The 13,883-nt window shown below is 35.0% G+C and overlaps 1 protein-coding gene across 2 annotated transcripts; it reads left to right on the plus strand.

The window, feature by feature from the left end:
• Nucleotides 1–9,160: 9,160 nt before the first annotated feature.
• On the plus strand, nucleotides 9,161–13,039 carry LOC142641582 (protein cornichon homolog 4-like). 2 transcript variants are annotated; one of them, XM_075816027.1, is made up of 5 exons: nucleotides 9,161–9,527; nucleotides 10,393–10,574; nucleotides 11,827–11,949; nucleotides 12,056–12,122; nucleotides 12,716–13,039. In XM_075816027.1, the coding sequence occupies exons 1-4, from the start codon at nucleotides 9,456–9,458 to the stop codon at nucleotides 12,087–12,089; spliced, it is 411 nt and encodes a 136-aa protein (XP_075672142.1). In that variant the 5' UTR covers nucleotides 9,161–9,455; the 3' UTR covers nucleotides 12,090–12,122; nucleotides 12,716–13,039. The 2 variants fall into 2 exon arrangements, with proteins under 2 accessions (XP_075672142.1, XP_075672141.1); XM_075816026.1 differs by lacking the exons at nucleotides 12,056–12,122; nucleotides 12,716–13,039 and having other exon boundaries at nucleotides 9,273–9,527; nucleotides 11,827–12,030.
• Nucleotides 13,040–13,883: the final 844 nt, after the last annotated feature.

Genomic DNA, 13,883 nt, shown 5'->3' on the forward strand with positions numbered 1-13,883 from the left:
TGGTTATGAATTTGTCGAAGTTGTGGCACTGGTTGTGCATTGTGGGTCGCGGTGGTTGTGGGGATTTCAATGGGTTTGCGGTGGATTTTTGATTTCAACGGTGGCTGGTGTTTTTCTTTTTCTTTTCTTGGCTGATGCAATTGTGGGTTTGAGTTTATGATTTGGTTGTGATTTTGGTGATTGGAGTTGCGGTTGTTGAGTGGGTTACTAGCTAGTGGGTTGTGGTTGGTGGGTAGTTGGTTTTTTTTTTTTTTTTTTTCAGAGGCGGTGTGGGTTTGCTGGGTAGAGAAGAAAGGAAGTTGAGTTTAGTGGTGGCTTGCAGCGGCAGCTATTGGTTGAATCATGGAGTTTTGGGCATGGCAGTGGTGTCGGTCACTTGTGTTGAGCTTTGAAGCTCCGGCCATGGAGGTCGTGGGGAGAGATCAGGGGAGGAGAGAAGAGGAGAGGCTTAAGTTAATCTTTTTTGCTAGAAAAAAAATGATGTGGTAGGTCAGGATTGGCTGGCGTAAAACACACCTTTTACGCCAGCTCCTGACCCAATGTTTTCTCTTTTAGAGACCCAATCACTAAAAACACACTCATAGCAATGAAGTTATTTTAAGATATTACTAAAATATTTTGACTGCTTGCCCACTGTAGCTGATAGTTATTTCCTACAAATAATATTTTATTAGTTCACATATGCTCAACCTCTCCCACAAGCGAGTGCGTGACTTTCCAAGTTTCTTCTACCCTATCTCATCTCATTCTCTCTCACGCAGAATTGGCAGAAACAAACACAACCTCCCTCCCTCCCTCTGCCTCCTATCTTAACATCTATCTCTCACGCAACCAAGCTAATACCCAGCCCCTCCATTTCTTCTCCTTTGGTTCTCCATTACTGGGTTTGTCGAAGTTGTGGTGCTGGTTGTGCATCGTGGGTTACGATGGATGTGTAGATTTTAATGGGTTTGCAGTGGGTTTTTAATTTCAACGGTGAATGGCGCTTTTCTTTTTCTTTTCCCGACTGGTGGTGGTGATGTAATTGTGAGTTTGGATTTGTGATTTGATTGTGATTTTGGTGGTTGGAGTTGCAGTTGTTGAGTGGGTCACTGGTTTGTGGGTTATGGTTGGTGGGTAGCTAGTTAGTTTTTTTTTTTTTCCAAAGGCGGTGGCTAGCGGTGTGAGTTTGCTAGGTATTGGGTAGAGAAGAAAGAGAGTTGAGTTTATCAATTGGTTTGCTTCAAAGAAGAGAGAGAAGGAGATTGAGAGAGAGAAATAAATATAAAGAAAGAATAAAAATATAATATTTAAATGAAGTGGTAAAAAATATAGATCTTTTGATGTTTGGTATATTATAAAGTAAGTTGTTAAATATAATATAGATACTAAATATTTTAGCATTTATCATTTCAAAATCCTACTTTATCAATTTTAACATACCACTTTACAATCCACCAAATATCAAACATTCTATTTTTTTTACAACTTCATTTAAATATTCTTTCTTTATGTTTTCTTTATTCTTTCTTTATGTTTTCAAATAACTACCTTTAACTACCATTAACTACCATGTTTTGTACCCAACAACAACCCTCAAAATAAATCCTGTACATATGCATGTCACTCAAAATTTTTCATTTGCCAAGTCTGCATTACTACATGGATCACATACACAAGATCTTCCCATTACATTTTTCTTTGAATAGAAATCACATAGCTTTATATTCTGATACCAAGTGACAATAGAATATTATAGTACCATAAAACAAAATTCAAACAGTTTAGATAACTAGTATAAGTAGAAGTTGGCCTCATCAACGGTCTAATTCAGACAGTGCTTTGAACTTGAAGCTAGCTGTCTTGAACATGCCCTTGCCTTCAGATTTGAATAGTACTTTTAAGGTGTCTTTAGCAGCAAATGTTTCACCAAGTTATCTGCAAAAAATTATTTACAATTAAAGATAAAACTAGAGTAAACAAATAAACGTTTTTCTAGAGTTGTTCATAGATATAAAGAAACAAGCACAAGTCTCATATGAAAATACAATAAAAACTCACTTGAAGTTCCTATAACTCGCCATGTAATTGCCATAAATGATTGATAAGGTCCGATTGGAGTTGATAATGGATTTCTTGGTCTCTAGTGCGTTGATGACTTTAGATGGATGTCATAAATCTATTTGCATGCTCACGTGACATTTGTATATGAGGATTATTCATTTCATCATTTTGTTTATAATCGAAGTCTACCACTTCATTTTCATCTCGCTCAACTTCAATAATCATGTTATGGAGAATTATGCACGCTTTCATGATTTTTTGGTACACTTCAAGATAAAAAAAATCATGCAGGTCCACGAACAATTGCAAATCGTGCCTGTAGTACTCCAAATGCACGCTCAACATCTTTCTTATATGCCTCTTGGGCTTTTGCAAATAATTTTTTCTTCTTCTTGTGGAGCTGGAACTGTCTTTACAAATGTTGCCCACTTTGGATATATTCCATCAGCAAGGTAATATATCATGCTGTAGTTATTACCATTGATTGAGTAATTAACTGGAGGAGCACGTCCTTGTGCTAGCTCAAAAAATATAGGTGACCGCTCTAACACATTAATATCATTATTTGATCTAGGTAACCCAAAAAATGCATGCCATATCCAAAGATCATATGATGCCACTGCTTCCAAAATAATAGTCAGTTCACGAATATGACCACAATATTGACCTTTCCATGCACATGGACAATTTTTTCATTTCCAATGCATGCAATCAATTGAACCAAACATACCTGTAAATCCACGCCTTTTGCCATGAGCTAACAATCTAGCAATATCTTCATTATTTGGCTTCCTCAAATATTCCTCAGAGAAAATATCAACCACAACAATAACAAATTTTTCCAAACTCTGTAAGGCAATGGTTTCTTCAATCCGCACATACTCATCCATAAAATCACCTGTTACTCTATACGCAAGCATCCTGAGTGCAGCAGTGATCTTTTGAAAGGAAGATAACCCAAGCTTTTTGCCACCATTTCTTTTTTTGGACAAAGTACGGATCATGAGCTTCTACCTTAGAAATAATATTGAGAAAAGAGAACAGCTCATCCGAAATCTCCTTCAAAATACTTTCTCTGGATAAACTAGCGAGTTGACAAAGTAGTCAAGGTAAAGCCTTTCATGGCCTGCCAAATGGTTACGTCTAATATAGGAACGACGTTTTCGTGACTTTGAATCCATGACAACTTCTTCGATTATTTCATCCTTATCAAAGTCATCAAGAAGCAATTTGCAAAACAAAGAGCTACCCATGAATACTACCTTCAAAACAACAAATGAAGAGCAAATCATTGATAAGATAACAAATGTGTTTTGATGTAGTGCTGCCAATGCAAAACTATACTGTTCGGCATTCCCAAAGTCTTCACTATAACAGTGGTGTGTGAAGTGGTCACCTAACTAGAAGTGAAAGAGAGTCATGTTTCATAAACATGATTTACTAAAAGAATCTTCTCATAAACAGCTGGTGTACTAACACAATAAGGTCTTTAGCAGGATTTTTCTCCAATGGAGAATGCCTTAAATAGGATGAAACTAATAGCTAGCATAAAACTAAGTCACAACTCACAACTCACAATGCATGAATGAGAATCCTTGCACAAATGTACTAACACAATAAGGTGGGGATTCATACTTACTTGAAGAAATATCAAATCAGAAGTATATGCCACTACACATCTGTAAATGACCAAAACAACATATTAAAAAATAGGAACAAAAATAAAGCCAAGTAAATTGGACCTTTATCCAAATATCATTAATAATATTCAAATTTATATTTGATTAAGAATACAAAAAACATCACATAGGGCATTATTTGTGATAGTAAACTGTCCCAAGAACTCTTTTATATATGCCAAGTAAACCAAAGGCCCACTAACAAAAATTTTCATCCTGACCTTTACGAAGGGTCAAAATAACAGTGAGGCTGATTTTTAGACATATAAATATAACACACATAGATAATATGGCATGTTAACTTAATTAGAGTATACCAATTATTACAGTATAAGGTTCCCTCAAAAACTATGTAGAACAATACAAAAGGCCACATTGCATATTCATTATGAAATACTCATTCTACTCAGCTTTTATTCAAGCAAAGTAGAACCCACCTTGGATATATATATATATATATATTGATTATGCAAAGAAAATCAGTAGGCTGGATGCTTCGGACTTGAAAGGACCACTTGCTCTCTCAACGGCCTGAAAAAAAGAAAGAAAAGCGATCAAAGGTGACCGGGGCTGCCGGCCAAGAACCCTCCGATGGCAAAGTTAGTTTTCTCTCTATTTTTTTGGAGTTCCAACTTTTTGGAAGTAATAAAAAACGTCCCTTTGTTTTGTCTGAATAAGCGTTTATATAGTGTTCTAATAGATGGTTATCGCAATTATAACCTCCCCTGGATTCAAGGAGGCGTAAGTATTTAAAAATAACTTCCATAACCGTTTAGGAGTTATGTACTACAACGGATACCTGGAAGTTACGCGTAAAATAAGGAATTGTCACATTATCCTCGGAGATTTTCCTAAGTATGATACCCTCGTCCTAGTATCCCCTTATCGAGTGTGCTTAGCTCATGAATAGGGCTCGTTCTGTCTACGGACGAAGTTACTAAGGACGAGGTCGCCGACACCCTAGACGAGCGTCTCATTCCCTGGTCACGAGGACCTTGTCCTAGTCTCTTCTTCTTTGGACGAGATGGTTATAGGTAAGGTTTTCAGGGCTGCTGGCAATACTGTTGGGTCACGGACGACCTCTATGGACGGCTTCAAGATGGGAAAAACCAGTACCCCATCATATATATTTATAAAAAGGTTTTACTTGCCTATGCAAGGCCTGATCATCAGAGAGCTACCTTTTGCTCAATACCTCAAACTGCAATAAAAATAAAACCTACATTTTTGGTCATTTACTGTGAGAAGCAAACTTTTGATTTTCAATCTCATATTTCAAACTTGCATTTTCCCCCCTTCAACTAAAAGTGTCACCACAGTAATCAAAATACAATATGCTATCACATATAAGAGAGGTCCAACAATATGAAAATGCTAAATTCATTTTCACAGCAATGAATGATAAGTAAGTTTAAAACAGTATCCATGAATGTCAATACAAAACTTCAAAGAACACAATGATCTGATACATTCATATTTTATATATAATATAAAATAACAAAATACATCAACCATTTTCTAATGTAACAAAGTTGATCTAGGCTTCAACAAAATACATGAACCATTTTTCTAAAATAACAAGGTTGATCTAACTACTGCAAAATACATCAACCATTTTTCTAACATAACAAGGTTAATCTAACTACTACCAAAATACATCAATCCAAAACATCATTTACTTGTTTCAACTTTCAACTACCAAACTATTTACTTGACACTTGTCTTGCAAGGATTCCCTCTTGGAGTTGTTCATAAAAAAGTTTTAGTGCTCCAGACATGCCACAAGCTCATAATTCTCTCATCCTTTATTATACTTTTGATACGAAGCTTTTCTCTTTCAATTCCAAGTCTTTCCTCCTCCATTTGAATTCTTTTCTCCTCAAATCGAACTCTATCCCTATCCCTCAACTCTTCCAATCGAATTCTTTCCTTATCCCTCAACTCTTCCAATCGAACCCTTTCCACTTTGATGCGGAGACGCTCTTTTTCTTGTTCTTGTAAGTCCTCAATAATTTTCATTTTCTTTGCCAAGTATTCTCCAACATCTTTCCCACTAGCCTTATTCTTTTGATTGGCCTTTTCGGCCTTCCTACCTATTGGTCTCTCAAAGTTAGTAGTGTCATCAACTAAGGACATGTCATCCCCATCGGCAATAGATATTGAATCTTGAGTTGGAGGTAGCACTACTCTCGAGTATTCCTTAGGCATGCTCCATTTTGGTTGGTGCTTCAACACATGCCAACAATGTTCAAATGGAAAGTCTTTTTTTGGCTTTTTCTTTATACATAGCCTTTGCATTTTCAATCTAAAAAAATTAAAAGAAAATGCAAATAATTAGTATCTTCAAACTATTGGTGAATATCTATTTAGAAACTATTGCAATATGATTATACATTGTCCTATTCGATTGTACCACCATGAGGGGTTGCTTCAAAGCAATTATGAACCCACAAAATCTATTTGTCTTCCTATCAATCATTCCCCATCGACTTTGTATGTAGCCAACAGTACGTGTGGTGTCGGATGGGTTATATTGGCATAAGCATTGCCAAATTTTTGCCCAGAATCTTTCTTGTTTCAGCTCATTACCATGCACAACATTAATAATAGTATTGAGCCATGCCGAAACAAGGATATTATCCTCCTCTACACTAAAGTTGGTACCCCGTCTCGGTAGTTTATTAGAGGTGGTGATCTCAACTTCAAGGGAAGAAATTGGGCTATTTTGGAATACACCCAACAAAGGAGAGTTAACATCAATTTGCCCTTCTATGATACCAGTGTAAAGCGGCATGTATTGTTGTGAGTCCATAAGTAGATAATGTATAGTCAACTGAAGTTCAATATAAAATTAGAACCAATAAGTATATATGCCACTGATTCAAGCATGATGTATGAAATTTCATACTAGTATAATGTTCATATGTGGATGTTGAACCCATAATATATATATATATAAATGAATAAAGGGTAGTAAATTTTATAAATAAATAAATAAATTCCATACTAGCATGATGTATGAATTCAAGGTATAGCTCTTGCTGAACCATTTAATTGAATTCTCAAAAGCTATCAAAGGAGAAAGTTATGGAGCATTGATGGGAACCATTTAGGTGTGCACAATAGCAAAGGAAAATAGTAAGTCTTAATTGTTCAAACAAATATATCTGAACTTGAGGCATGAGGCAAAAGTACTAAAACATCATTTAAGAGACAAAACTATAGGCAGCACAGGTAAACAATTTTTATAGTAATCATATATGGGCATCATGATACGATATATAATGTGAATACACTGAATAACTTTCACATAAGGTCAAGCAGTCAATACACTTGTCCAATATAAAATCTTAATTGTTAAATACACACTCTTTCAACTTCAGTCTACCATAAGCTCCATATACCTCAAAATGCAAACCTGTCTAAAATCTCTTCAACATATAAAACTCTAAAGATGATACTAGAATTTTAAGGAAGGGTTTCAGCAAACACAAACCTGTCCTTCACTTTGTTATCCTGAGGATTGAAGCAAGATTGCTGGTATTGCTCTAGTGTTTTGGTTATACTGCAAAAAAAGAATTGAATACTAATAATTAAAAACATATGTTAGACAAGCATGAGTTTACATATTTGAGCCTAACCCAATAACAACTTGCATCAAGAGACAACAACAACGAAAAATTGGCCTCGATTACCACTGATAGTAACTAACCTGTTTGGAGTTGAATCGGCTAGAAGTTTTGCCCCAACCAGTGATGAACTTCTGACAAACTTTTGACAGCAATACAAGACCCAATCAATGATGAACTTGTGACAAATAAAAAAAAAAGTTCATAACGTTTGCAATTGATTTGATAAAATTATAGGAACAAAATTAGAAACCAAAAAAGAAAAAAGTAAGGTGTACCTGACAAGAGAGAATTAGAGATAAGCTGAGGACCTGTCCACCAAAGCTCAAAATGGCGCCGTGCGCTGGTCAACGGTGATTTTGGAGTGCGAAATTTGGGTAATTTCTAACCCAAAACAAAACCTAAATGAAAGCCTGGCCCATGGAGCTTCAGTCTGACCTAAATGGAAGCCTAATTCCCTCCTTGAATCTTCAGTTTTGAGATGAGAATATGGGTTTCAAAACTGGGTTTTTGGGTTTGGTTAGGGAGAGAAGAGTGGGTTCGGTTAGGCAGGGAAGAGTGGGTTCGGTATGGGTTCACTCAAAGGAAGAAGAGCGGAGGCTGTGTTTGTGATAGTGATTCGGTCAGAGGGAGTAGTGAAGAGGAGATGAATTGGCGGCGTGGGTGGGTTGAAGGAAGGGAAGAGCGGCTGGGTTGAGGGAGAAAGAAGAAAATAAAACAAAATAAAAAGGAGAGATGAGGCAAAGGCGTAGGCGTGGGAGAATGAGAGAGCCAGGAAAAAAAAAGAGGGAAAACAGGAGGCTCGAAAAGAATGAGGGAAAACAGAGATAGGCGTGAAAAGAACGAGGGGAAAAGAGGAGATAGGCGCGTGTTTTATTAAACAAATATATATATTTTTTACAATCTTGCTACAGTGAGCTGCTACATCTTGTAGCAGCCCACTGTAGCTGAATTGCAGTCCACTGTAGCTAAATTGCAAAAATAATAAGATTTAAGAGCATTGATGGAGTGTGTTTTTTAACCTTTATAGTATTTTGTATGTTAAAATTTAGCATTTATAGCAATTAGTATTCTTAACGAGAATGCTCTTAGAAGCTATAATTTTTAGGTTCTTTACTATGAATGCTCCTATACACATAAGTTATATTAAAATATTGTATTGTAAATGAAGATACAGATGAAATTGGTCAACTTGAGCTACAATTCACAAGTATGAATATTTGTAGTGTTGAATCTACTACCAACGTTGAGTAGATTGAGATATAATTCTTATAAAATATTTACTTGTTCTTCATTACTTAAATTTTTATGTTTATTTTTAAAGGTTTTTTATTTTATTATTTTAATTTAGTTTATGTCTATATAATCTAACTTTATTATTATTTTAAATGCAACAGAAATTTGTGCACTTAAGAAGGCCGATAACTTGATATGGTCCATGACATTTAGTTTTGTATTTTTTTTTTTTTTGTTGGTTCTTTTACAGAAATGACATCATTAGTGAACTTTGAATTTAAAGTATGTAAATAATTTTAGTTATGTCCAAAAGTCAAAACGGTTTAAATTGCAAGGGTATGAAATTTTTTATATTTTTAGGTTTGTTTTTTTCCCCTTTACATGTGTAATAGTAAATTAGTAACAAATAGTCTAACTATTTGATTTGATTCAAATCATACTCTCTAAATTGGCTTTTTTTTTTTTTTTTAATATAAAAAATACGAGTTAACCCGATTCACGACTAGATTGGCCTCACCCATTTTTCACACGGTTAAAACGGATGTAATCCAAATGAACCGACCTGAAGAGACGATTAGCCATACTTATCATCAATTATAGTACCCCGGGAAGTGATAATTTATGATTCATGACACCTGGACTTCAATAACACTAGTATACCGTGTGAACAAACAATAAAGCATGCTTGCGTGGAGAATGGAGATAGGAACGGAAAGTACAATCTCATTTCCGAAGAGTGTAGTTTAGGTTAGGAACTGAATAAAAGGTCAAAACCCGACCGAAAACAAAAGCCAGGCGAAATCCTTAAAACCAAAGTACCATAACAGGAGAAAACGAAAGCACATAGAGAACCAAAAATAGAGAGGGCATGGGGACCCTCTGGTTATGGCTCTTCTCCTTCTTCTTCATTCTTGGTCTTCTTTGCACCATCGGTTTCCAGGTTTTTCATTCCTCACCCTATTTTTCTTTCTTTTCTTATTTATTTATTTTTTTAATTTTTAACTCAAAAAATTTTAATCTGTTTATTTATTCGCAATAACTACATATTTATGTCCCTATATTTATCACTAATAATGTTGGATTCATAATTTAGGACATGTCCGAATGTGTCATTTATTATTCTTGTTATTGTTTTTTTTTTTCCTGTTTTTCTCGTATGATTGCCAGTTTCGATGTTTCTTAACCACAACGAACACCTGTTGTGAAGAATGAAATTAAAAAAAGTTTTCTTTCATAAACTCGAAGGAAACGCAGAAAAAAAAAGGGGGAACTTTTCGATGCTTTCATAATTCATATTTCTATTGAAAAATTGGGTAATTTCACTATTTTGTCTCGTTCAATTCATATAAAGTTTGGCTTAGAAATTAGAGAATACGACTTGAAAATTTTATGCAGTTAAAGCATAATTCAATGGCATTATATTAAGAGGGAGAGGGATAGAGAGGATTGGTGATATTTTCTAAGGAAAATAAAATTTGAGTGAAGCAGTAATTAATTAAGGGAAATGCTAACGAATGCCCGGTTAATAATCCATTTAAAGAAAGTTTTTAGGGGAAAAGAAAAGAAAAAAATTAATGTTTTAACAGTTTTTTTCATTTATCTCAACTTTTCTAAAATGAATTGTTAATTAATGCTCTAATGACACTCGTTAGCATGACCCAATAATTAAATTACAAAGGCATAGTTCAAGTAGTAGAACCATGTTTTGCTTTAAATGAAGAATAGGCTGAGATATCATATGGCGCTTTCTTTACTAATTTTTTTAAAGCTTTAAGAAGACTGAGCTTTGGAAATGTTTATTGCAGCTTATTTGCTTGGTGGACCTAGAGTCTGACTATATCAACCCATATGATTCAGCATCTCGGATAAACAGCTCTGTTTTGCCGGAGTTTATTGCTCAAGGACTCTTATGCCTCTTCTTTCTCCTAACAGGAAATTGGGTTATGTTTTTGTCTTCTCTCCCATACCTATGTTATAATGTGAGATTGTAAGTTTTCTTCTCCTGACCTTGACATATTGTCAGTGTAGTTCATATAGTCTTGTCTCCTATTTGAGCGATACTGCATGATCGTGTTGTGCATTTTGAAACTTACTTTCATGTCATTTAAGTTGTGATGCAAGTAATACTTGATTTGGGGTGGGGAAGTGGAGATAGGCAATAGTTCTCGTACTTAACTACCGCTAATTATTGCAGTCAGATGAATATGGCCTTTTGGTTTGTCATGTCTTTGTGAACCCTTTTACTTTGAGATGAGCAAACTTGGATAAGAAAAAGGGTACAATTTTTGCTCATTTATCCACAAGAGTTATCGGCCTTTGACATTTCCATGGAGATTGGTACTACCCGCATTCCTTTTTGTTGGTTCTATTTAGGAAATCCAAATTTTTAAGGGGACATCATTTTAATGCATTATCTTTTAAACAACTAGGTATGTATCTTATTTTGAAATGATAGAGGTATGATCCTTCATTGTCAATGGTTAATTAAGTGAAAAATATTACAGTGATCTCCCTTGAGGTTTAAAAGTCTACAAGACTTGGCCCTGGGTTTGATAAACAATGAAGATTTCCCATGCTTTTAAGTGATTTCCCCTGACACTAACTCATTTGCTGATTTCATGCTAAAAATGACCTTTTTCATACCCCAAGTATGCCCTTGTTCTATTTAGCTAGACTCTGGAAGGACAAATATTGCTTTTTGTCAAGTGAAATGGAATGAGAAGAAATTGTCAGTTTTAACTTTGGATTTTAAAATCTTTCTTTAAGAAGGTATAGTTCTTATAAAATGTGGTGTTATCAGAAAATAACATTACCTATAAGCATTGTCTATCCTTCCTTCCACTATGACCAAGGAGGTTGTGTGTCCTGGATTAAGAGGAAAGTTGTTATGAATTCCCCAGAAAGTTTATTGTAGATTTAATCATGCTCATAAATTTGGGTGACCAAGATTAGGACTCAAATGCCTTCTCCCCTGCCTCTTCAGTGGAGGTCACATATCAATCAACACATGACATTTTGAATCTCACACTAGCTCTATTATTGTCCTCTCCAGAACACTTTCTATCATTTATAGTTGAGTTAACGTGGGCAAGCGCCTGCACACATGCATGCATTTTCAATTTGACCTCAAATAGAAAATAGCAAGTATTTGCAAACTCATAATCAGGCCCCAGTTCAAACAATGCATCTGAGATGATTTATAACCCCCCCCCCCCCCCTTCTTTTTTCCCTCTGACCAGGTACGTGAAGCAACAGCACTTGGTTGACGTAACTGAGATCTATAATCAGCTGAGATGGGAGAAAAAGCTGCGCTTTTTAAAGCTTGCCTACCTTCTATTCCTATTCTTCATTTCTCTGTTCTGGTATTCTGATAATAGGCATTCTTATACCCTTGATAAATTGCTGTTTACACTTTTAGAGCAACTTTGGTGAAATGATGTGTTCCCTTTCATGTACAATCTCTTTTAGGTTGATTTGGAGTATTGCAGATGAACCTGAATAATCTGGAATTATTGCATCTGACAAGCATGCTGCTGTAAGTTTATAGTACTTCTAGATTACCGTTTAGCAAAGGTCATATGTAAGCAACATAAAGTTATAAGATAATTTTTTTTTTTTTGTTAGCATGTTAAAGCAATTCAATTTTTCCTGAGGAGTCACTAGGAAAAGGGAACTTAAAAAAAAAAAAAAAGGATTTTAAGTGACACCTGCTCCCAATGGGTTTTGATTCCCAATCTCCCTTCACCCATTTTCATTGGGGAAGTGCCATTTTAGCTAGAGCTCATTGGCTGTCAAAGGATTATTACATCATGATCATGTTATATCGTGTATTGTGTCTGATACTTGTATTGCAGTATGGATGAACTCTTCCTTCCGAACTTTATTTTATCCTTATAATTTGAGAAATTAATAAATATCTGATAAATGATAGTTGTCAATTACATGTTCCTCACAATTCTCTCCTTTCTTTTATAACGTATCAAAAAAAAAAAAAAATCTCTACTTTCTTTTTAAATCAAAATTGGTCCATGTTACATTCAAAGCTTCCCCTTGATTCATGTAATCTCAAATTCATGCATTGCCTCTTTTCTTGGATGAGTCTGATTTATTCTTTCTGGTGAATGCCAGGTACTTTCGATGGATTACACTTGCCAAAAAGAAAAAGGAAAAAAGGGGGGGGGGGGGGGATGGGGGGGAAGTTAGATACAGGTTTTCAGGGATAATTTTCAGGAAGTCTGTAAATTTGGCCGGAGTTTGGCAACTTGTATTGTTGGTAGTGCCATTGATGCTCCACTTCTTCTATGCATTGCAGGCATTCTTTTTATTGTTGTATTAAGTTTTACATTGATACATGGCATGAAGTAACAAAAGTTATGGAGGTCGCCCATTGTGCTTTTCCAAGTGATACATGCAACAGTTAAATAGAAATGATGATCTTACTTATCGTGGAAACTTAGAATTACTTATCTTGGAAACTTTGTTTGCATGTATCTTACCAAGACACGAATGATTTGATGTCTTCCAGGCCGAATTTCCATATTGTTAATGTTTGTTTTGTTTGCATGTTGGGGATGGCCTTTCTCTGTGCATGGATTTGTTCAAGAGCAAATAACTAGAATCCAAATAATTATTAGGATGGAACCTTTATTGCATCGCTTGAGTTTTTTTGGTGAACTATAGACTAACAAGAAAGTTGTAACAAGCATGTTTCCCAGGTAAGATTGCTAAAATTAATTTTGTATAGCTGAGGCAACAAAACTGATGCTCAATGTCTCAATTTTGTAATTAATAAAGCATGGTTAAGGATTAGAGTAGATTATGGAGGAAACATTGTTTCAGCTAAAATGTGATCGCATTGACTGAGGATATTTGTGTTTATTTAGAGGCTTACATAACTGGTAGATAGATTTAGTTGACAAGTCCATATATGTCAATTTGCTATTTCAGGAAGTTAATATCTACTGACTTGTGTAGATAGATTCATACATGCATGTATGTATGTGTATATATATAGTTTTGAGAATCTATGTATATTATGGAAAATACATAATATTATATATATATATATATATATATATATATATATATATATATATAGTTTTGAGAATCTATGTATATTATGGAAAATACTGACAGAAGCAAGCCAACAGCATACGAGAACACTAGGAAAGCAAGCTTTGTGAGTAACAATAAATTCCTAATAAGATTTGTTACTATATATGTAAGTGCACAATTGCACCTGAACTCAAAGACAATTATGGGCTCAGGCCCAACGAGCCTTAAATAATGAAATGTA

This window comes from Castanea sativa, chromosome 6 (assembly GCF_040712315.1).
Source record: "Castanea sativa cultivar Marrone di Chiusa Pesio chromosome 6, ASM4071231v1".
Classification (NCBI taxonomy): domain Eukaryota; kingdom Viridiplantae; phylum Streptophyta; class Magnoliopsida; order Fagales; family Fagaceae; genus Castanea; species Castanea sativa.